The sequence below is a fragment of the Medicago truncatula genome, chromosome 6, assembly GCF_003473485.1.
Source record: "Medicago truncatula cultivar Jemalong A17 chromosome 6, MtrunA17r5.0-ANR, whole genome shotgun sequence".
NCBI classification, from domain to species: Eukaryota; Viridiplantae; Streptophyta; class Magnoliopsida; order Fabales; family Fabaceae; genus Medicago; species Medicago truncatula.
The window spans coordinates 16,588,488-16,613,471 of NC_053047.1; the positions used below are offsets into that span (position 1 = coordinate 16,588,488).

A 24,984-nucleotide genomic window follows, 5' to 3' on the forward strand; every position below is an offset into this window, starting at 1 on the left:
TTATGAATGCAAGACCTCATGGGGATTGGAATTAACAAAATATGTCGTATCCATTGCGGGATTGGTAGACATTGACAAAGATAGTGAATAGCAGAGTAACGGGAAACTAGAAACAAGAAGGACAGGTACAAGCTATTCTTGGATTCAAACTAGCCACTTGACCGGGGATGAAACAAACAGACAACTGCGAGTTGTTCTTATGGATTCGAACTGGTCACTACAGGGGATAGAGGTTATTGGACAAACATGAGTTGTTCTTATGGATTCGAACTGGTAACTCGCTTGGGGATATTGGAAAGTGCGAGTTGTTCTTATGGATTCGAACTGGTGACTCGACTGGGAAAAAGAGAAATTTGGCAAGTACGAGTTGTTCTTATGGATTCGAACTGGTCACTCGACTGAAAGCAAGGCAAATAGACAGGTGCGAGCTTGTTCTTGGATGCGAACTGGTTACTCCACCGGAGACAAAGACAAAATAGACAGGCGCAAGCTGCTCTTGGATCAAGCTAGCCACTTGAGCGAACAGAAACAGATAGATGGGTACAAGCTGCTCTTGATTCGAGCTAGCCACTTGACCAAACGGAAACATATTGACAGGTACAAGCTGCTCTTGGATTGAGCTGGGCACTCGACCGATAACATAAGCAAATTGATAGGTACAAGCTGTTCTTGGACTTGAACTAGCCACTTGACCAGACAGAAACATATTCACTGGGGATTGGTTTGTTTTTGACAAAATATAGATTGAGATTGACTTGACGTCGATTTGAATTGAAAGGCAGAAATTGACCGATAACATTGGCTCACAAGGTTTTGACAGAGAACCTGACATGAGTATTGAATTGAGACTGATGTTGACATTGGAAATGCAATATGCACGGATGATATAACAGCTTTATTAAATGCATGGGCACGTAATATGCATGATTATGCATGTATGAATGCTTGTAATGCATGACTGTTGGCATTTTGTAGGCACGACTTCACGGGGAAGACAAGACATCAGAGTATTGGGCACGTAGTGGCTCGTGCTATATTACACATTCCTGGAAATCCTCTTTGGAGATGACGTCGTTGGGAGACGTTTCGGAAACGTGGCTGAGGGCAGGTAGGTATGCAACTTGCTGGGGATAGAGTCTTGGGAGACTCTGCTGGGAATAATGCCGTCATTGCCGGGCATCTCAGTGCTGGATGTATCGTGGACGTCGCATCTGTGGTCAATGCTTTTTGCATGTTATTTTCTCAATTTTCATTCATTCATTTTTTGCATCCCATTTTTGCCTGGATCGCCCTTTCGGGTTTTCGATCCACCGGGGAAATAAATTCTTTTCAATGCCCCATTTTTGCCTGAACTGCCCTTTTGGGTTGTCAATCCAGCGGGGTGCTCATTTTTGCCTAAGCCGCCCTTCCGGGTTTTCAACTTAGCGAGCCTATTCATTTTCATGCATTTTCATTCTGTTTTTTCATTCTTGCCATTGACCACAGACTATCCTGGAGGAGAACCTGCTTGTAACGTATATTGAAATAGACACCAACACACACTCGCTCATGCATGTTCATTTGAATGTACCCTGTTGCTCAGGTTTGCTTTTCAAAAAAAAAAAAAAACTTTTTCAATTTTCAAGATGTTTGTTTCGAGCATTGTCATTATCAAAATAGAAAGAAAATGTTTTGTATATAGCTTTGAAAGTAGAAGAAAAATAGAGTTTCAAACAAAAGCACAAGCTCAAATTGATGTATAAGAGTGGTGGTCAGCCGAAGGCGTGACTCCACGGATTCACAAAGCTTGGAAAATGGTAATTTTATTGGTTGGTGGTACATTGAACACAGTAATCATGACATTTCCTAGAAACTTTGAATTCGCAAGCATAGGAGCTTTTGATGAAGATGGTCATTAACAGCTGCAGATGTCCCAAGGGGGACGGTGGTTGACCAGATATAGTTACTTGCCTTTTGTTTCAATCTCATTTTTGCATGAACCGCCCTTCCGGGTTTTCGATTCATCGAGACGCTCATTCTTGCCTGAGTTGCGTGGAATCTCAGCGAGCTTTTTCATATATATTTTTTTGTCCCTTATTTTTGCCTGGACCGCCCTTTCGGGTTTTCGATCCACCGGGAAGCGCATTTTTGCCTAGGCCGCCCTTTCGGGTTTTCGACCTACCACGCTGTTCTTTTCATATTTCTAGGCGAAGTATTTCTTGACTATATCGGCATTCACTGGATTTGGAAGTTCTACACCATCCATGTGTGTAAGGATTAAAGCACCACCGGAGAAGGCCTTCTTGACAACATAAGGACCTTCATAGTTAGGCGTCCACTTGCCCCTTGGGTCGGGTTGCTGGCTTATCCTCCTTTTCAATACAAGTTCCCCTACCTTGAATTCTCGAGGATGGACTTTCTTGTCAAAAGCAGTCTTCATTCTTGCTTGATATGACTGTCCACGAGCCATGGCATCCATACGTTTTTCCTCAATCAAATTCAACTGATCATACCGGCTTTGGCACCATTCAGCCTCAGATAACTTTGCTTCCATGATCACACGGAGAGATGGGATCTCCACTTCCAAAGGAAGAACTGCTTCCATACCATATACAAGAGAGAAAGGGGTTGCCCCGGTTGAACTGCGCACGGTAGTGCGGTAGCCATGCAGAGCATAGGGTAACATCTCATGCCAGTCCTTGTAAGTGGTTACCATCTTCTGGACAATTCTCTTGATATTCTTGTTGGCGGCCTCAACTGCACCATTCATCTGAGGTCTATAAGGAGAAGAGTTATGATGCTCGATTTTGAATTCTTCACAAAGAGCTTGCACCACATTGTTATTCAGGTTGGTACCATTGTCGGTAATAATCTTGCTGGGAACACCATATCGACAGATGATGTTGTTCTTGATAAACTTAGCTACCACTTGCTTGGTCACATTGGTATAAGATGCTGCTTCAACCCACTTGGTGAAGTAGTCAATTGCCACTAAAATGAAACGATGACCATTTGAAGCCTTCGGTTCAATTCTTCCAATCACGTCGACGCCCCACATTGAGAACGGCCATGGGGATGAAATAACATTGAGAGCATGCGGAGGCACATGAATCTTATCAGCATAGATTTGACATTTGTGGCACTTTCTGGCGTGCTGGTAGCAATCATGCTCCATGGCCATCCAGTAGTAACCTGCTCGTAACAACTTCCTTGACATAGTATGCCCTGTAGCATGGGTCCCAAAGGTACCGTCATGTACATCATGCATTAACTGCTCTGCTTCGTGTTCATCAACACATCTTAACAATACCATGTCATAGTTTCTCTTGTACAGAATATATCCATCTAACAGGAATCTACTGGCCAATCTTCTCAAGGTCTTCTTGTCTTGTTTGGAAGCACTCGGCGGATACTCACGGCTCAGCAAGAACTGTTTGATGTCGTAGTACCAGGGTTTATAGTCAACCACATTTTCACCAGCCTGATCGATCACATCCCCAATAGCAAACACATGTGAAGGTCTTTCAAGGCGTTGCACTTTGATTAATGGCACATCATTCCAATGGTTTACTCGAAACATGGAGGATAGAGTAGCAAGAGCATCAGCCATTTGGTTCTCATCACGAGGGATATGGTGCAGCTCAACCTTTGTAAAATATGTCAGCAAACGTCTCGCATAATCGCGATAAGGAATCAACTTGGCATGGTGTGTCTCCCATTCACCCTTAATCTGGTTGATGACGAGCGCGGAATCTCCATAGATATCGAGGTGTTTGATTCTCATGTCAATTGCTTCCTCGATCCCAAAGATACATGCTTCATACTCAGCCATATTGTTTGTACATTCGAACAGAATTCTGGCGGTAAAAGGAATGTGATGCCCCTGCGGGGATACAATGACTGCCCCAATTCCTTTACCATAAGCATTGACAGCACCATCAAAGACTAAACCCCACTTGCTATTGGGATCTGGACCTTCATTAACCAGCGGTTCTTCGCAGTCTTTTGATTTCAAATACATGATCTCTTCATCGGGGAAATCGAATTCAATTGGTTGGTAATCATCAAGAGGTTGGTAAGCAAGATGATCGGCAAGAATGCTACCTTTGATTGCCTTTTGAGTTTTGAACACAATATCATATTCAGACAAAAGCATCTGCCAGCGCGCAATCTTCCCAGTAACAGCAGCTTTCTCAAAGATATACTTTATCGGATCCATTCTGGATATCAACCAAGTTGTATGATTCACCAAATAATCACCAAATAGCCCAAGCTAGAGCACAACAAGTCTTCTCAAGCATTGTATACCGAGTTTCACAGTCGGTGAACTTCTTGCTCAGATAGTAGATAGCATGCTCTTTCTTTCCAGTCTCATCTTGTTGACCAAGTACGCATCCCATGGATTCATCAAATACTGCCAAATACATAATCAAAGGCCTTCCTTCCACGGGTGGGACAAGGATAGGTGGTTCCAACAAGTAATTCTTGATGCTATCAAAAGCTTCTTGGCATTCATCATTCCATACAATAGGCTGATTCTTTCTGAGTAGCTTGAAGATCGGCCCGCAGGTTGCGGTCATATGAGATATGAATCGGGAGATGTAATTCAAACGCCCGAGGAAACCTCTGACTTGCTTCTCTGTCTGTGGAGCTGGCATTTCTCGGATGGCCCGGACTTTATCAGGATCGACTTCAATGCCCTTTTGGCTGACAATGAAGCCTAATAACTTCCCGGATCTGACGCCGAATGTACATTTGTTAGGATTCAATCGAAGCTTGTATTTTCTCAACCTTTCAAACATCTTTGTCAAATATTCAACATGCTGCTCCTCATCTGTTGACTTCACAATCATATCATCCACATATACTTCGACTTCTTTGTGAATCATGTCATGAAACAGAGTAGTCATTCCCCTTTGGTAGGTAGCACCAGCATTGATTAGGCCGAACGGCATCACTTTGTAGCAGAAAGTACCCCATGGAGTGATAAAAGACGTCTTTTCTCTATCTTCAGGAGACATTTTGATCTGATTGTAACCGGAGAAACCGTCCATGAAGGAGAACACCTTAGACTGAGCAGTATTATCAACAAGCACATCAATATGAGGTAATGGAAAGTTGTCTTTTGGACTGGCTTTGTTTAGGTCTCTGAAGTCAACACACATCCGGACTTTACCATCCTTTTTGGGCACAGGTACAATATTGGCAACCCATTCAGGGTACTCAACTGTCATGAGGAAACCCGCATCAATCTGCTTTTGAACCTCGCTCTTAATCTTGAGAGCCATATCTGGATGAGTCCTTCTCAATTTCTGCCTGACGGGAGGACATTCAGGCTTGGTAGGGATCCGATGCTCCACAATCATAGGGTCTAGACCTGGCATATCTTCATACGACCATGCAAAAATATCCGGATATTCCCGGAGGAGTTGGATGATCTTCTTTTTAACCCCTTCCTCTAGAGGAGCACCGATCTTGATTTCTCGCTTGTTTTCCTCGGTACCTATGTTGACAAGCTCAATCTCTTCCTGGTGAGGCTGAATGGCTTTCCTTTCTTGCTCAAGTAATCGAGTGATCTCATATGGTATGTCACCTTCTTCATCTTCAGCTTCATATACCGGGAATTCAAAGTTTGGAGGAACCGTAGGATTACTGTGTTCAACGGGTTTATTATGGTTCAACCTGCATATAATGATTGGATGATTTTAGAAAGAGTTTTTTTTTCATGCAGATTTTTTGAAATTAATAAGAAAATACAGACGTTTTGGTTTTTTCTGGCATTACCATTTTTTCCAAGAAAAAGGCACTAAAAAAAAGCAGTCGTGAAAGAAACGACAATTTTTATTCATCAACGGCAATGCCGAAACAAACATGCCCTTACAGAAAATATCACTTTCGCTTTGGGCAGAGCGAGAGGATTGTTATTTTGAAAACAAAGCACTAAAGCAACAAGACACATTACTCGGAAACATGCATGATTGAAGGAATGTCAATGGCATCCCAATCTCTCGCAATGCCTCCTGGTGTAACAAATACAGGCCTGAGACCAGATCCAGTTGCTTCTTCAGTGATAGCATTAACAAACCCAGCACTGTGGAAGACTCCCGAGGAAACCCTTGATGACGGGGAGAACCCGAGACCTTCTTTACGCTTGTTCTCATAGAGCTGTATCACCTTGCCCCAACCGGCAGTCTGACCTTCCTGAATAACCCTCTGAGCATCTTTCAATGAAGCCATAGCAGCCCCAGCTTTCTTAGGCTCTGCACCTTCAACAGTTAATCCTTGAAAAGCGGTCCCCTCTGCAGACCCTGCTTCTTTGCAAGAGAAAGATGATAGCTGGCTAACCAAGTATGCCTCCTCTCCATGAATGGTAACAAGCTTTCCATTCCTTATGAACTTCAACTTCTGATGTAAGGTGGAGGTTACCGCACCCGCATCGTGTATCCACGGTCTTCCCAGCAGACAACTGTAGGATTCATTAATGTCCATCACTTGGAAGGTAATCAAGAAATTCTCAGGGCCAATGGTTATCGGCAAGTCTATCTCCCCCAGCACATTTTTTCGAGATCCGTCAAAAGCTTTGACCAAGAAAGTACTCCTCCTCAAAGGGGTCCCTCGGTAGCTCAATTGATCTAGAGTTGTCTTGGGCATTACATTGAGGGAGGAACCGGTATCCACCAACACATTTGATATCATGTCTGATTTACAATTCACCGAGATGTGCAAAGCCAGATTGTGACTCTTTCCCACTTCCGGCAACTCTTCTTCACTAAACCAGAGGTTATTACAAGCAGTAATATTTCCCACTATGCCACCGAAACGATCTACCGTGACTTCGTGGTCAACATAAGCCTGCTCCAGCACTTTCAACAAGGTATTCCTGTGAGCCTCGGAGCTCAAGAGTAATGACAAGACAGATATCTTCGAAGGAGTCTGCAGCAATTGATCAACGATCTTGTAGTCGCTCCTCTTTATTATCCTCAGAATCTCATCTAAATTCGAATCCTCTATAGATTTGCCTGACTGGTTCACATCTGTAGCAATGGGTGAAACAACGGTTGGAGTTGCTCCTTCAATTGGTGGAATAGTCGGTGTAGCTACCTTCTTCTGAAATAACGGCGAACGAACCTTCCCGCTTCTTAGCGCTGCAGAAGTCCCTTCGGCAACATTGCTTACTGTGGCAAAGGAGGCTAGAGGCACCTCTACTCCATTTTCTATCATAGTAGCATTGTATTTGTACGGGATAGCCCTCTCTGAAGTATATGGTACCGGTCCGGGCAACCTTATCACCAAAGGTTCAGCATTCTTCTTCAAAGGTATACTCTTGACATGCGGATCGTGAAAAACTGGCACAATCACGCAAACATCACTGACAGTCAGAAAATTATCATTCATCAAGCTTTGGATGTCGTCTTGAACAGTATTATCCTAGACACTTGGCATGATCATGGCTGAACAGAGAAGCTTTGCACAGCTTGATGTGTAGAGGCACCAGAGGAGTTGCGACGTTGCGGACATCGAGTCTAGGAGCTTCCTCACATACTTCGATCATGTTCACAGCGGCATGATTTGGAAGAGGATTGTCGAGGACATGTGGAACATTATTCTCAAAAGTCAGCTTTCCTTGATCAATGAGCTTCTTCACGATATACTTCAAAGCATAACACCCCTCGACATCATGACCTAAGGCACCTTGATGAAAATCACATTTGAGATCAGACCTGAACCTTGGAGGCAACGGATCAGGTGGGGGCTTGCCCTGTCTAGTTGTACAATGCCCTCTTTGGAGTAAAGTTGGAAGCAACTCAGCATATAACATCGGTATCGGAGGGAAAGTAGGTCTAGCTTGCTGATTTTGTTGTTGTTGTTGAACCGGCATCTGTTGTTTCATCTGTTGGGCAATTGCATTGATGGGCACTTGAGGTTGACCCAGTGGCAGAGGGTACTGATGGTAAAATGGCGGAAAGAAAGGATGCTGAGAATACGGCACATATGGGTATGACGGAGGCATTTGAGCTGCATTGATAGGGGCAACAGTAGCCATGGATTGACCGGCTCCAGCTGACACCATCCCCACTTCCGTTTCTTTCTTCTTGTGGTGTCCATTACCATACCTCTTCGATGCGCTCACAGAGGATTCAGCTTTCTCAAACACAATGATTCCATCCCTGACGGCTTCCTCAAGACGGGTTCCCATGGTGACCATCTCCGAAAAGTTATTCGGGGCAGCGATGATCATTCTCTCAACGTAATCCTTCTTCAAGGTCTTTAAGAATGTCTGGGTCATTTCTTCTTCATCTAAAGCAGGAGTGATACGGGCAGCCGCCCCTCTCCACCTTTGCGCATATTCACGGAAACTTTCCTCCTTCTTCTGAGATAGGGACCTGAGAAACTCCCTATTTGGCTTCAGTCGGGTGTTAAACCCATAGTGGCTCTTGAAAGCAGCGGCTAATTCATCAAAGGTATGGATGTCATTCTTGCTCAAACTAGTATACCACTCTGCGGCATCTTCCATCAAACTATCCTGAAAACAGTGGATCATAAGGGAATCATTGTCTTTGTAATTGCCCATCTTTCGGACGTATTTGATGATGTGGTTTTGAGGACAAGTTAGCCCGTTGTACCGGTCGAAATCCGGGATTTTGAACTTTTTAGGAACATCCACTTTTGACACCAAGCAGAGATCTTGAGTTTTGAAAGAATCCGCATTCCCTCGATTGGCCTTAATCTCATGACGGAGTTCTTTAGCAAGTTCCTCCATCATCTCTTCCATGGTCTTGGTTACGGGGATGCTTCCGTGCAGTGTGTTGATGTTAATACCTTGAGGCAGAGTATGTACAAGAGGCTCAGTGACAGCTGCTGTTGTTTGTGGCAAAGTAGCATTGATGGAGGCAGCATTTGTTGCAGGGATCAGAACATTGTTAGCAGTGCCCGAAGCGCCCGCTGCAGTACTGGGAGTGAAGAACGGTGGAAGCCCATACGGAAACCCAACTGGCATAGCAAAACGAGCGTCTGCAGAAGTGGTTGGGAGCACGCTTGTAGTCACCGGTGCAGTTGTGGCTGTAGGGATAGCTGTAGCTGATTGCTCTTGAGCGGCTAGCAGAGCAGTCATGACATCATTAGCTTTAGCCAATTCCTCCCTTAGAGTGGCTAACTCGGTACGAAGCTGAGCGTTCTCTTCTTCCATAGCCCTTTTCTTTCTTCTGTATTCTCTGGTTCGATCGATTCTATCAGGTTCGTAGACCCTCTGAGCACGAGCCACCTTTCACACTGCGGCAGAGGAACCAGGAGATAGTGAGCACTTGGAAGCCTTTGTGACCTATGCATGATGCATATGATGCATGATATGCGAATGCGAATGCAAAAGACTTCTTTTTCTTCATCGAAGGATTTTTAAACAAATTAGAAATCTTGCAAATAAACAAAATTACATAGCATTTTCAAAAGGAAGACTTTGAAATTTCAACAAGATAAACAAATGAAGCCCTCAAGCATAGGAAGTAGTCGGAGCATCATCGGACTCGGAATCTGAATCACAGTATTTGGCAAAGAAGTCTCGTCGTCCTCTGGCTCTCTTGGAATCCCTCATAAGCAGCTCGTCTTTCTCTTCCAATTCCCTCCGGACCTTAGCTAGTTCTTTCTTCAACATCCGATTCTCATGAGTCTTCTGCTCATCTCTACCATCCAAAGTCATGATTAGATTCTCAGCTTGATTGTACCGAGCTTTCCACACTTGCTTCTCACGACTCTCCATAGCTAGATGCTCCTGATACATATCCTGAGTCGTGGGGAGTAGAGGTAGAGGCATAGATGGAGCAGATAAAGACACGTATCTCATAGCTGGATAAGGCATACCAATCTCCTCAGCTCGATCTATCACCCACTGAGTATAGGCCTCATGAGCGACACCGGATCTCACACCTAGATGCTTCACACTCTTCCTTCGAACCTTGGACCAAGCATCCATGAAAGCTTTCCTTTGTCCGGTAGGAGCATTCGTGTAGAAGAAGAACTCGGGAGATGTAGCGAGATTGATGGGCTTCGACTTCATAGGGAAACCAAACTGTCTCATAGCAAGCTCGGGATTGTAGTTGATTCCTCCACGGGTACCAAGAAGAGGTACATTGAGAAAGTCTCCACAACCCATAATGATTTCCTTCACCTGAGCGGCCGGAGTGAGCCAGACGACCTCATTAGGAGTGAGGGCCATAATCCGCTGCGAGTAGGACCAGTTTTCCGAGTTGTCATGGAAGGAACTCGGAAGGTGCGAAATAAACCACCTATACAAAAGAGATATGCAGCAAAGAATATACCCACGGCCCTTGAGAGTCCTGTCATGAATGGCGTGGTAGGTATCCGCTAGCAAAGTAGGAACCGGGTTCTTGGAATGGAAGACCTCGATAGCATTCATGTCCACGAAGTTGTCGAGGTTCGGAAAGAGAATGAGCCCGTAGATAAGCAAAGCAAGAATAGCCTCGAGTGTATCCTGACAAGTAGTACTGAGATTAGCCTGCTCAAGAAGATACTTTGAAGTGAACCCCCGGATGTGAGACTTGGTAATAAGATGGTTGGAGACGTCGGAAGTCTTGAGGTAGAGATCCTTAGCAATAACCAGAGGAGTAAGAGAAGTCCCGGGACCGGTGAAAGGCGTCTTCTCGGCTATAGGTAAACCCACTAGATTGGAGTAAGCCTCGAGAGTAGGAACCAACTGGAAGTCCGGGAAAGTGAAGCAACGGAAGCTCGGATCATAAAATTGTACTAGAGTGTGCACTAGCTTCTCGTCCACATCGGTTCGGAGCAAAGTAAGCAATCCCCCATACCGGAGTCGGAACCCTGTTTGACTCTTGACCTTGAGTGCCAACTCTCTTAAACTGACCAAATCCACTTCCTTGAACTTGTAGCACTTAGTCTTCTTCATACCTGTAATTATTTACAAAAATTTCCATTTGTTTAAGCCCTTCGATGAATGCATGAAAAAATGTTTATGCATGAATGGATGTATGCATGATTGTGTTGTTTAGTTTACAAAGAACAAGGTGGGTTGAGATTCAAAGTAACAGGGCTACGGATGGACACGGCGTCCGGTGAACTAAGGCTTTGGATAGTAGTAACCAAGCTTCTAACACAGTTCCCAAACTGCAACCTCTCTCACATATATCATGGTAGTACAGGACGACACCCGTTCCATGATTATTTGTGAGAAGGTCTAGTTTGAGTGTAGTATCGCGTGACGACTAAAGTTTGAGACAACACTCAATTTAGCCACCGCACTACGTCCTAAAAAGGCTAGGATGGGTTTGGTAACTACGGTTCATAGCTTCGTCGAACAATTGAAAGTGAAGTGCCTAAGCATGACAACACACGCCGACAATATCACCTTCAAAATGCCTCAGCTATGTGAGATTGATCGCATAATCCAATACACGAGGCAACCCCCGGATCGAATTGTCGATTATATCTCTACCTAAACATAAGTTCACTCAGCCCGGGTATAGGACTTTTGATATTCTCACCCCACACGTCAAATGAAAGTAAACACGTATTCACATATGTAAGCAATAAAACAAGGCGTAAATATAAACTAAGGAAAACTAGGCGTGACCCGCTAAAAACCAATCCCCAGTGAAGTCGCCATTTCTGTTATCATGGTTTTTGGGTGCCAAGCCATTAATTGGACTTGAACCTTTTGACCGTTGATATTCTCTATTTTTTCTTGGGAAGGGCAAAATTGAGAAAAACCCTTAAGTTTCCGAATTCGGGGGTCGTTTTCGCTACGGGAAGGTGTTAGGCACCCGGAGCGATTATGGTATTCCATAAGAACCGCTCTCCTAAGTTTATTTCTACGCTTTAATTTTATTGCCTATTCGTAAAAAAAATGAAGGTGTGATTAGTGAAGAATGGGGGTGAGAAGAAGTAGAATTTTGATTTTATTTCGGCTTGGAGGGGTTAAAGTCCCTTGCCTACGTACCGTTTTACGGGATCAAAACCGGCGTAGTTCTTGCTAAAAAGACTTGTTGTTTTTTTGTTTTAATTGTTTGATTTTAAATTTTGAAAATGATTTTGAAGAAGGGGATTGAGAGGCTTCATGAGCATTAGAGTATGAAAAAGTGGGGGTTTGTTTAGTGATTTTGCAAAAAAGTCTAAATGATTAGATTTATTTGAGAATTTTATTAAGAAAATAAAAGGTGAAAAATTGTTGGAGTTTTGACTCCATTTTTTATGAAAAATATTTGAAGCGAACTTGTTTGCATATTTTTTGGAAAAAATTGGATTTTCTCTAAGTGTTTAAACCTAAGCATTCATCTAACCATGCAATCCTAGCCATACATCTACACATGCAATCCTAGGCATACATCTAGGGTGAGTGTGTGCGTGCCGGTGCGCCATAGTGTCCATAGTCCATATTACAAAAATTGCCTAAATACATTCTATGGCCCCTTTGCCAAGCTACAAACCAATGATAACAAATTACATCACCAAATGAATTAAAACTTGCAAAAAAATAAATGCTAAGCTAAAGAAAGTGGAGGAGGTAGTGAAATGCTATGAGTGAAGTCACATGAGGAACAAAATGTTAGTGAAACAAGGAAAAATATAATGGGAATGATGAAAAAATGCACCAAATGAATATGCAATAAAAAGAGGTAAAAACATGAGAATTTATCAAGCACAATGTGTAACAAATGGCCTATGATGCAAGAACAAGCACAAACCAAATGAAAACAGTGGCACAATCATTGGATTATCATCACATATATCATGAAAATGCATTCTAAAAAATTCATATCACATGTCAACATTTCATGAGGAATATACTACTAAAAAATGCACAAATTTAGATCGAACACAAAATTAACAAAGAAAAATAACACACACATTTTTTACCATTTTTTAAACCACTGGAAAATATCACAAAAGTGTTTAAAATGTATTGAGAAACATATAACAATTTTTTAGGAATTTTTAGAGAAAAGATTGAGCATGCAGAGGTTCAATTAGCAAAAAAACAGGGTGCAAATAGCAGAAAAAATAGCAAAAAACAGAAAAAAGCAAAGCCCAAACCAACCAAAAGATCTGGAGGCACAGGGAGCGTTGGATCAATCTAGAGGTTGAGAAAGAAAGGGAAGAACCGAAAATAAACCGGACCGGTTCAAAGTTCTATATATATGTTTCAAATCCGGTTTTTTTCATTTTTTCCTCTTCCTTCTCTCTCTTCTCTCCTCTAGTGAGAGAAGCTCTCACTTCTCTCTAAGATTCCGGTCATCTTCTCCGGTTCACATGGCTTTTCCGGCGCGGCGGACGGCGGTGGCGCCTCCGCGCCGGAGTTCGAAACTTCTCCGATTCAAAAACTTTTTACGTTTTTGAACATCCTTTTTTGTATACTACTCGAATCCGAGCTTAGATTTTTCAAAAGAGTTTTGAATCGGAGTAGATCTGAATTTGAACCTTGATGAAAGAAAAAAAAAAAAATTTAAGGAAACGGAAAGGAAGAGAGGGAGAACGACGGCGGTTACCTCTTTGATACTTCGAACTCACGATTGCAGTGGTTCTTGGCTTGGCGTTGTTGCTTCAGCTTCGTGTGCGCTTCGTTGCTGTTGCTTCAGCTTCGCGTGCGCTTCGTCGCTGTTGCTTCAGCTTCGTGTGCTTGCGTTTTTTGGTTCTGTCTTCTTCTCCTTCCTCTGTACAGATTCGGTTTTCCTTCTTCTGCCCCCACCGTGATCGGTGCTTGAGTTCTTCACTTCCGGTGAGGAATTCGCACCTTGTATTGCGGTGGAATCGATTCAATGATGAAGATTCGTACACGAATCTCTGAGGATTGATGATGAATTTCAGTTAGGGTTCTTTGTGTTCTTGAGGAATTTTTTTGCTTTGATCTAACAGAAAAGAGAGAGAAAGTGAGAATCTGTTTTTGGTGATGTGTATTGCAATGAATGGATCTGTTTGTGATGTGGCACTGTGTGAATGGAATCCCCTGAAAAATCTGACACTGTTCCCCTTTTATAAGCTGCCATGTGTGATCTTGGACCAATGAAAAAAAGACACCTGGACTGGGGACTGGACTGATACGAAAATTTGGACCAAAATGCCCTTTGGGGCGTTTCTGCAAAGTAATAGAAGATAAGGACTGAACAGCAATTCTTTTAAAAACAAAAAATGCAATTTTAAAATGTCTTTGGACAAAAAATGTAATTTTAAAATAAAATTGGACTAAAAAACAAATTTGATAAAACGTAAAGCGAAACAAAAATAAAATTGACAAAACGGACTAAAACGAACCAATGGCTTAAATGAGGTACTTCAAAGTAACCTCTCTATGCCAAAATTTTGTGTGAAATGACCAAAATGCCCCTAGGGCTAAAACTGACCTAAACAGAATCAAATTGACTTGACACTGACTCAGATGCAAGTTTGAAATGGATTTGATAAGGTTTACTGATGAAATGTTAAAAAAACAATCTGAAAAGACTCAGAGACAGTCACAAGGATGAAAATGGGTCCCACTGCAGGAAATGACCAAAATACCCTTCTGTATGACTTTTTGGAAATTTTGAAATAAACTGTAGAAAAAGCAATGTAATGATTCAGAGACACTTTTGAATGACTTACAAGACAAGTAAAGACATTTCGAAAGGTTTTATGCAAGAAAAACATAGGTAAAATTGTGATTGAAAATACTGCGAGGCAGAGACAATTTGAACTGTGCAGTTGAAATTTGATAATCGACAAAGTTTGAAATGAAATTGGGCCCAGTATTTTTAGGTCCAAAAACAGGGTATAACATAACTCAAGGGATTGATTAGGACTATTTTGTTAACTATCGTGGAACTAGAAAATCATTCATAAGAATAGGTGCAATATACCAATTAGGGGAACATAGATGATTCGAAAGACCTGATCTCATCTCTCTCCTATTCTTTTTCAAAACTATCTTTATTTTCTGTTATTTACTTTTTATGCACACCAACCTACTGCCTCGGGCACTAAAAGAAATTTATACATCCTAAATATTTACTTTATTTCTAAATTGAGATTAACACAGTCCTCATAGGAACGACATTACTACTTCGATAGTATTTAGTACACTTGCTAAAAAATCTATCACTTAGGTATGCCATTGAATTAATGTTTTACACCCAACATTAATGATGTCATGAAAATCTTGTGCAAGTTTACTAGTAGACGGATGAAAAGCATTGTTATTCTATTGAAAAAGTCATGAGGTTCCTTAATAGGACTATGACTCTAGGATTACATTATGAGGTGTAACCTATTGTACTTAAATGGTACAAGATATAAAATAGAACATCCTTCATATCAATATTTAGCGACCAATGACTACACATTGAACATCACTAGAGGAGTTGTTTGTTGAAACAAATGATATTGACTCAGTCCACTATGGAATATATTTGGGATGAGAACATTAGAGAAAACTAGTGAAGAATCAAGTTGATATGATGCTTTCTAGTTGAGAACCCTTAGTGGGTGACATCGTTGGTTTTAATTCATTGTGATATTACTGCAGCTATTGCGAAAATTGAGAATTGTTACTAGAATGGAAAGAGAAGATAATTAAGGCACGAACACATAATGTATTAGAGAGGTAGCTACTCTCAAAAGGAACGAATAAAGTATATCATGTACGTAATGATGAAGAATTAATTGATCCTTTGACGAAAGGAATAACTAACAAAGTCCTAAACACATCCAATGGAATGAGACTAATGCCTAAAGATCACGAGTGATGGTAACCCGACCTACATGACTGGAGATCCCAAGAAATAAGTTCAATGGGTAATAAAAAGTCACGGGGTGATAAAATATGTTATGAGAAAATGAAGAAAGCATGAATCATGCAGCGACATGAGGATGAGATAATAGAAACTCTTCATAGAATCACCTATACGAATGCGGAATTGAGGCCGATTCCTATGGGATTCGGGACAAATTACCTAGAGCGTTTGTTAAAACTGGGATATACGTGCAGGGCCATAAATGCACGGGTTTTTAGAATACACCTTAGGAAAAGGTTTGTGTGCGGGTTTTATGTCTGAGATAGAGTTCAATGTTGTAAGCTACTATTGTTAAATCATAATATTATCCGCTATCCAAAGGTTCAAATTGTAGGCGAAACATTTGTTTATTTGCAACCTTATAGAAACGTTTTGACGTTATTATTGAAACCATTTTTTAAATTCAAATGGGGGATTGTTGGAACATTGGTGCGATGTTGGAAGAAAAAATTATAAAATTAAACACCAAGTAATTATACTTCGATCTAATGTTATGTGAATTGAAAAAATAGAGTGTTGAGGTCCCACATAAGATAGAATACACACATTAGTGGTGTTTAAATTGTGGTATTTAATTTTAAATACTTGATAATGATAAAAATAATAGTAATTATTATTTTTATTCGTGAATATCACTTCCCATAAATTTAGCTTATGGAGGTTGTGATAAGAATAAGAATTCACCTAAATTTCTTATCTTTCCTTCATTCAAATCAAATGAGTTTGTTTCCTCCACTTTTGTGGATTTGTTTCTTTTTTACCTTATCCACAAGTGTTGTTGAACTGATTAATAGATAGTTTCCGTTTGATCTTATCCATTAGAGCATTTGGGCGCAATTTTTGCTAAAACAGTTACAAAATCTCTATATAAATAGAGGACTCCACTTAGTTCGAAAGAGACACCAAAGAGTTTTTATTGAGTTGTCGATAACTCTTTCTCTCTTCTCCCTGCATCTTGTGGTGACGAGCTATTGTTCTCCTCGTCTCCATTTATTTGTTCCTTCAGAAATAAGAGTACTTCAGAATAATTTATGTCCCTTCAGAATAAAGAGTACTTTTAAGATCATAGTCCATTTTGGAATAAAAATGTCTCATTGGAATTAAGAATGATCTTAACAGTATATAAATATTCTTTCAATATTTTCGATTTGAGGAGAAATTAAAAAATCGAAGTGGTGTTATCACCATATTTGAGTGGTCATAGTACCATAAAGATAATTTGGAGAACTTAAAGTAAGAATAGTGGTAACACCATATTTGAGTGGTATCAGCACCATAACATAATTGTAACAATACATATTAAAGTGGTTTCATTAAGAGTGGTCTTAGTACCATATTTGAGGGTGTAAATCTCAAACAGTTTTCTACGGTGCAATAGTGGTTATACATAATTATTCAATACAAATGTATAACCACTATATATCTATTATAATTTTTTCCTTCGAAAAAAATATATCTATTATAATTCTTCAATCACCTCCAGCTCCGAGTTCATAGGTTCTGCAGCAATATTAGCATTTGTATTGGTTGTAGTTGTTGGTTCGAACAGATTAGTTGGTACTTTTAATTTGTCCCCCTCTCCGTGAAGCATTTGTATCAGAGATTTCATCGCCAGACGATTCATAGGGTGCCATAGGATACAACATAGTCTCACAGTTGCCAAATTTTAATTTTTGGATATCTAAAATCCCCGTCTTCATCAATAGGGATTATTATCTCTCCTTCAAGCAAATTGTGGATCCAGTCTGGATACTCAACTTGTATATTTTCTTCACCACCGTTTGTTTTTGTATTCTTTCTTCCTCCAACCATCTCCAGCAATAACATATCGTATATGTATATTGTTGAGGCAAAATCCCTAAATTAATTTTAAAGATAATAAACCAATATGATTAGAGAATTAATGGATTTTGATTAATTCCTTGGTATTTAACTTGTGCTCTTGAGTGTTTTACTAAGACAGGAACAAAGTTTAAATCATACCAAGAATCAAGAAATCAAAGGACATTTGAATTCATGATCTAACACTGAGGTCAGAAAGTTAGATCAGAATGTTGCTCGAAGATCAGAATGTTCAAGCAGAGATCAGAAGGTTGTTCTTATACAAGCCAAGAATCACAAGAACTTTGATCAAGGTCATGCAAGGCACATGTGACATGGATATATGTCCAGGAAAGTACATTTGCATGGATCAATCAAGCAATAAAGGCATATACAAGGATTATGTCAAAAAGGATATTCAATGTGCATTTGAGACTATGAACATTGATGTACTAGGAATATTCCATAAGGGAATATCATCCTAGATGTTAAAATCACTGCTCTTCATTGTAGTTTCACTATTAAGATTTGATTACATCAAATGGTAGTCTTACAAATCATCCTAAGTGAAATAGATGGAACATTCTGATGGTAAAACATAAGGGACTAAATTTATCAATTTTATTTATAGGGGGCCAAAATCGCAACTTTTTGAAACTTAAGGGAGAAAAGGCGCTTTAGCCAAAATATATTTGTCAATACCTCTCCTTTTTATATATCTTTGGCAGAAACTTCACTCTAGATTGTCTACTGAGTCCACTTTTCTTGGGTCATTCATAATAATAATGGAAGACTATTCAAACAATATATAATGGAGAAACCAAAGTTATTTAATGGCGGGCCATTCGATGATGAAACACTTTATTAAGTATATTATTTTTTTAGGCTAGCCTGTCTATTATTAATTTTAATATTGATTTTGATTAGCAGATTTGATTAATTTATGATCGTAGTCAAATAATTCTTTTGACAAGTGGTAAACCGTGAATTGATTCGGGTGTCTAGTTTGCGATACTTTAACGAATTGGTTCGCATAAATTCTCCTCTTATTCATGGAGGAAATTGACATTCGTGTTAAGATTATACAGCAGGTTCAGTCACCGGTAATTTAACAGAATTGTACAGCATTTAAGATTTTTGGCAGACAATTAATTTGGCTGGTTTTTTTTTTTTTTTTGTCAAGTAGCCTAGTGGCTAGAGCTCACACAATTTAATTGTGGAGAAGTGGAGTGTCCGGGGTTCGAACCCTGGTTCCTGCATATAATATGCAATATCCCTACCAACTGAGTTAAGCTCACGGGAATTAATTTGGCTGGTTCAATCACAGGTTTCCATTTATTTTAATTACAGCAGAAACAGCTAATAAGAACATAGGTTGCTATGGTGCGTTTATTAACAATATTCGAACTATAAGTATGGTAGGTATATTGGTAAGGAAATTAAGTAACAATGGTAAGAAAACCAGAAATTATACATGTTTGGCCGCAGTGGCGGAGCCAGAAAAGAAGTCTCGGGTGGGTCGCTAAAATAAACAATAAAGTGCAATATAATATTTTTTTGGTGTATCTTTTCTAGTTTTATTTTAGTTGTCTTTAACAAGAAATGTAATATAATTAACTCATATAGTATTAACAACTCTAGAACATATTTTATCGTTAATATAAGTAAATGAAATATATTTATGAATGGTCTTTTTTTAACTTTATAAATATCAAATTATTTTGCCACTTTGCTTTTACTTTCTTATAACAATTCATCTTGTTCAAATAAGTGAAAAACAAAAAAGAAAGGGGAAAACATCAAGAGCTAGTGAAACATATATCTTCTGTTGTATCTCTAATTATATTTGCATTTTGTTTCGTTGCCAATGGTTAAGAAATTAGTTTACACTTTTCAATTAAGGCAAGCGAGAATAGATTAATCAAATTAGAAATTCTAATGAAGGATGTTCGAAGCAACGCTGATGACGGCGAAAAAGCAAATCAACGGTGACTTTCAAATTCGCAGTGAAAAAACTAAGACAAGGAGTAAGAGAGAGACTACGAAGAGGGCTTTCACATCGGCTATGACAACACTGATTGGGTAACTTGAAAGTGGAATGGGCAGCCACATTAAAAGAGTTGAAGAGGAAAGTTGAAGTTGGAAATTGTGTGCGTTAGAAGAGCCTGGGAAAAGGAAGGGTCGTGGTTGAGTAGTAGAGAAGGTGGACCATTTTTGTATTTTTCTTTAATAAAAAGGAATGTTTTACTAATTTTCTTATAGAAAAAAATTATTTTGCTTTTGGGTGGGTGGGCCGTGGTCCACCTTAGCCCATACAAAGCTCCGCCATTATGTTTGGGTGTGACTTGTGGATTTTAAAGTGTAAAGTGAAACAAATTAAGGATTGTTATTTTATCAAACTCGTGATTGATTATGATATACATACAATATCTGCATTTGATTTCTTAATCAATAGATGATATTCTTTAGTTTACACTTGAAGTAAATTGCCAATAGATAAAATTTAAGGCTTTAAAGAAATAAATTGGGTGTTACTTGCTTAAAGATGATATTATTCACAAATATAACTCCTAATTAAAAAGTAACAAAGTCGTTGACAATGAGCAATTATTCAATAAATATGTATAACTAATATATATCTATTCTATTTCTTCAATCACCTCCAGTTCCAAATTCATACGTTCTGCAACAATATTGGAATTTGTCTTAGTTTTAGTTGTTGGTCCGAAAGGATTTGTTGGTACTTTTAACTTGTCCGCCTCTGCTTGAAGCATTTTTATCACAGATTTCATTGTCGGTCGATGTAAAGGGTGCCATTGGATACACCACAGACCGACGGTTGCCAATTTTTTTGGAATTCTAAAATCTCTCTCTTCATCAATAGGGATTTGTATATCTCCTTCAAACAAATTGTGGATCCAGTCTGGATACTCAACTTGTATGTTTTCATCACCACTTGTTGTTTTCGTATTCTTTCTTCCTCCAACCATCTCCAACAATAACATACCGTAACTGTATATATCGGACTTATAAGAGACATTTCCAAAATTTCTAGAAAAAACTTCAGGTGCCATGTAGCCTAATGTTCCCTTAGCTGTAGTCATGGATACATTACTTTGATTTTTCGAACACATCTTAGCCAAACCAAAATCTGTGATTTTGGGAGTGAAATTGTCATCTAGCAAGATATTATGAGGATTGATGTCAAAGTGTAAAATTCTTTGATCACAACCTTGGTGGAGATACTCAATGCCATTAGCTATGCCTAGAGCAATTTGTTGCAATTTATCCCATCCAAGGAAATCATCTTTGTTGTTCAGGTGAGATATGAATTTCTGTAACGAACCATTTGGAAAAAAGTCATAAACTAAAGCACGACGAAAACCATCTGCGCAAAAGCCAAGCAAACGAACGACATTGAGATGGTGGATTTTGCCCATGGTTCCCACTTCATTTATGAATTCCTTCCCATCTCCCTCTGCATTATTAAGAATCTTCACGGCTACTAGAATTTGGTTCGATAATTTACCTTTATAAACAGCTCCATGAGCCCCTTCCCCTATCTTATCTTTAAATTTATTTGTAACTCTCTTCAAGTCTGCATAAGAGAACCTAGTTGGCTTTAAAGCCCTGTAATCCTTCAAAAAGTTTTCAATTCTTGTATGATCTTCGCCTTTCATCTTAACATATCTATATATTTGAAAAATGGAACCAAATAGAAGAACAAGGACAGTTGAGCCAATGATTACACCTACAAATTAAACATTCAATATCATTAAATAATTCTCAGATGCATAATTAAAAGATTTCCTCTTAAATCTGAACCAACACCAAAATCAAACCAAATGAGGTATAAAAATGAAGGCATCTCACCTGCAGAGGATAAAATAATCTTCTTTTTTGATTTGTGCTTACATTCTAAGCATCCTTTGTCAATTGTTGTTCCCGACCATGATAATAAGATTGAGTTTTGTTGTATCCCATATACAGATTCATCCGAAAGAATAAGGGGAGAAACTCGTTGAGACAATTTGGTGCAGGATACAAGGTTCAATTCAACGACATCATCGTAAAATCCTGCAATATAAATTGGACAAGAAATCATATCCTGCTGCGAATGGACCCATCTAAGATAACGCTGCCCTAGTGAAGAACAATCAAAGAAACTAATATGGGTAAACTCATTGTATAGCACAGGAAACCTAGAACCATCAATAATCCGAAAAGGAAAAATTGATGAAGAGAAATTGGGCTGAAGTAAGAGTCGTGGAAAACAGTGTTCGGGATCACGTGCTTCCAATACCTGCGATGTGTAGTTAATGTCCCTTATGAGGAGTTTTATTGGGACTGGATAAGCAGGTAGTTCAAGAATCTTGTTATCATGTGTACAAGATAGATTGAAAGGACATCCAATGGATGGAAGGCCATTACCAAGCAAAGATATTAGCAATGATATTGCTATTATGAAGGAAGAACTCTGATTGCAAATCATTTCACACTTTTTTTTGATGTAAAAAAAAAAAAGCAAATGACCAAGGGGCAACGGTGATGGTAAATAGAACTCAAATTACCAGGTCCAAGACAATGCTATATGATATGAATATTATTAATTTAAAATGGTAAAGTATGAAGGAAAACTTCAAAGTCCAAGTCAATGCTATGATGACTTTGACCTTAAGAAAGACAGTTTTCTATTTTGTATTATCTCTAGTGTGAGAATAATCTCAAGAGAATTATTAATTTAAAACGGTAATGTATGAATGAAAACTTCCAAGTCCAATTCAATATTGTGATGACTTTGACCTTGGACCGGCAGAATTTGTTATAGTGCTTCGGGTGTCGATTAAAGTTTCATATTAAATAAAAATTGATATTGAACAACATATAAAGTGGAAGACGCATAACTTATGTATTGAGGTTTTTAGTGAAGATGTGGTAACCAAAATCCATTTGTGCAGTTTTTTTATTGAAGAGGCTAAAATGCAATATAAAACAAAAATGGCCTTCCTAGCATAAGTTGTGCCAAAGAAGAAACACCAAAATACAAACAGAATTCGTCACAATATTTACAAGGCAAAAGCCAACCACCAAGAAGCGAAGAAAGAAATAAAGACAATTAGCCTACTTTGATTTTTCGAACACATCTTAGCCAAACCAAAATCAATAATTTTGGGAGTGAAATTGTCATCTAGCAAGACATTATTAGTATTGATGTCAAAGTGTAGAATTCTTTGATCACAACCTTGGTGTAAATACTCAATGCCATCTGCTATGCCTAGCGCAATTTGTTGCAACTTATCCCATCCAAGGAAATCATCTTTGTTGTTCTGGGGAGAAATGCATTTTTGCAACGAACCATGTGGGAAAAAGTCATAGACTAAAGCACGACAAAATCCATTTGCGCAAAAGCCAAGCATACGCACGACATTGAGATGTTAATTTTGCCCATGGTTCCCACTTCATTTATGATTTCCTTCTCATCTCCCTCCACATATGGGTATGGGAAATAGAGTAGCTTATGTACTAAGCCTAATAATCTAGTAGTACGATCCATATATCCATTTTTTATTTGGACATCCACCATTAATATTTATAACAATTTTCAAGTTTTGTTAACTTTTTAATTTTTTTTTTTTTTTTTGTGAATTCAATCTAAGCTGCTGAAATTGACGGGAGAGAATTGAACATTTGAGAGTAGCACGTTTCAAGGTCTAAAACCAACCCTACAATTGTTAACTTTTAAAATTAAATATTAAACCAGATTGAAAAATCATAAACTACAAATTTCAACCTGTAATCACTAATTTCTCATTTATTAAAAAAAAATCACTAATTTCTCATATTTTATATCTCTTGCTGCCCACTCACTTATGCGACAATGAAACTTCCTGTCTGATCAAAAAATCGAAACTTCCTACTGTGCTTCGTTCCCATTTCCACCGTTTTACAATGCAATTTATTTATTAGCATACTAATTGTTATTCGAATTATCATAAAATATATGGCTAAAGTGCACTTTTCGTCCCTTAAGTTTAAAAAAGTTACGATTTTAACCCCCTATGAAATAAAATGACAAATTTAATCCCTTATGTTTTAGCACCTTTACAATATTAGTCCTTTTGTCCAATTTTGACCAGTCAACGTATGTGTGGCATGCCACATGTATAATTTCTGAATTAAAAAAAATTTAAAAAACATAAGGGGAAGGAGATGCATTTGCTGGAATTCACGCCTGATCCAAAAAAAAAACTGATTAAAAAAATGCCACATAATTATTTTATAAATTAAACAAATAAAAAGAAATAAAAACAATTTAAAAATCAGTTTAAAAAAGTTACGATTTTAACCCCCTATGAAATAAAATGACAAATTTAATCCCTTATGTTTTAGCACCTTTACAATATTAGTCCTTTTGTCCAATTTTGACCAGTCAACGTATGTGTGGCATGCCACATGTATAATTTCTGAATTAAAAAAAATTTAAAAAACTTAAGGGGAAGGAGATGCATTTGCTGGAATTCACGCCTGATCCAAAAAAAAAAACTGATTAAAAAAATGCCACATAATTATTTTATAAATTACATCACCTTCCCCTTAAGTTTTTTAAAATTTTTTAATTCAGTAATTACACATGTGGCATGTCACACATGCGTTGACTGGTCAAAATTGGACAAAAGACTAATATTGCAAAGGGGCTAAAACATAAGGGGCTAAATTTATCATATTTATTTATAGAGGGACAAAATCGCAACTTTTTGAAACTTAACGGAGAAAAGGTGCACTTTAGCCAAAATATATTTGTCAATACCTCTCCTTTTCGTATATCTTTGGCAGAAACTTCACTCTAGACTTGTCTATTGAGTCCACTTTTCTTGGGTCATTCATAACAATAATGGAGGACTATTCAAAACAATATATAATGGAGAAACAAAGTTATTTAATGGCGGGCCATTCGATGGTGAAACACTTTATTAAGTATTTTATTTTTTTAGGCTAGCCTGTCTATTATTAATTTTAATATTGATTTTGATTAGCAGATTTGATTAATTTATGATCGTAGTCACATCTTTTGACAAGTGGTGAACCGTTAATTGATTCGGGTGTCTAGTTTGCGATACTTTAACGAATTGGTTCGCATAAATTCTCCTCTTATTCATGGAGGAAATTGACATTCGTGTTAAGATTATACAGCAGGTTCAGTCACCGGTAATTTAACAGAATTGTACAGCATTTAAGATTTTTGGCAGACAATTAATTTGGCTGGTTCAATCACAGGTTTCCATTTATTTTAATTACAGCAGAAACAGCTAATAAGAACATAGGTTGCTATGGTGCGTTTATTAATAATATTCGAACTCTAAGTATGGTAGGTATATTGGTAAGGAAATTA

At 38.7% G+C, this 24,984-nt stretch overlaps 1 protein-coding gene across 1 annotated transcript; it reads right to left on the reverse strand.

Annotated features, from left to right (window-relative positions):
* Positions 1-20,118: 20,118 nt before the first annotated feature.
* LOC25481338 (rust resistance kinase Lr10) lies at positions 20,119-22,228 on the reverse strand. Its single transcript, XM_024774155.2, has 2 exons — positions 21,468-22,228; positions 20,119-21,345 (listed from the first exon to the last, which is right to left on the reverse strand). Exons 1-2 carry the CDS (start codon positions 22,084-22,086, stop codon positions 20,234-20,236), a joined length of 1,731 nt encoding a protein of 576 aa, XP_024629923.2. The 5' UTR covers positions 22,087-22,228; the 3' UTR covers positions 20,119-20,233.
* Between the last annotated feature and the right edge of the window lie 2,756 nt (positions 22,229-24,984).

Coding starts and splice junctions, on each gene's coding strand:
- LOC25481338 (XM_024774155.2), bottom strand. CDS start 22,086: ATGATTTGCAATCAGAGTTCTTCCTTCATAATAGCAATATCATTGCTA. Junction 21,346..21,467: donor GATTATTTTATCCTCTGCAG/GTGAGATGCCTT, acceptor TTTAATTTGTAG/GTGTAATCATTGGCTCAACT.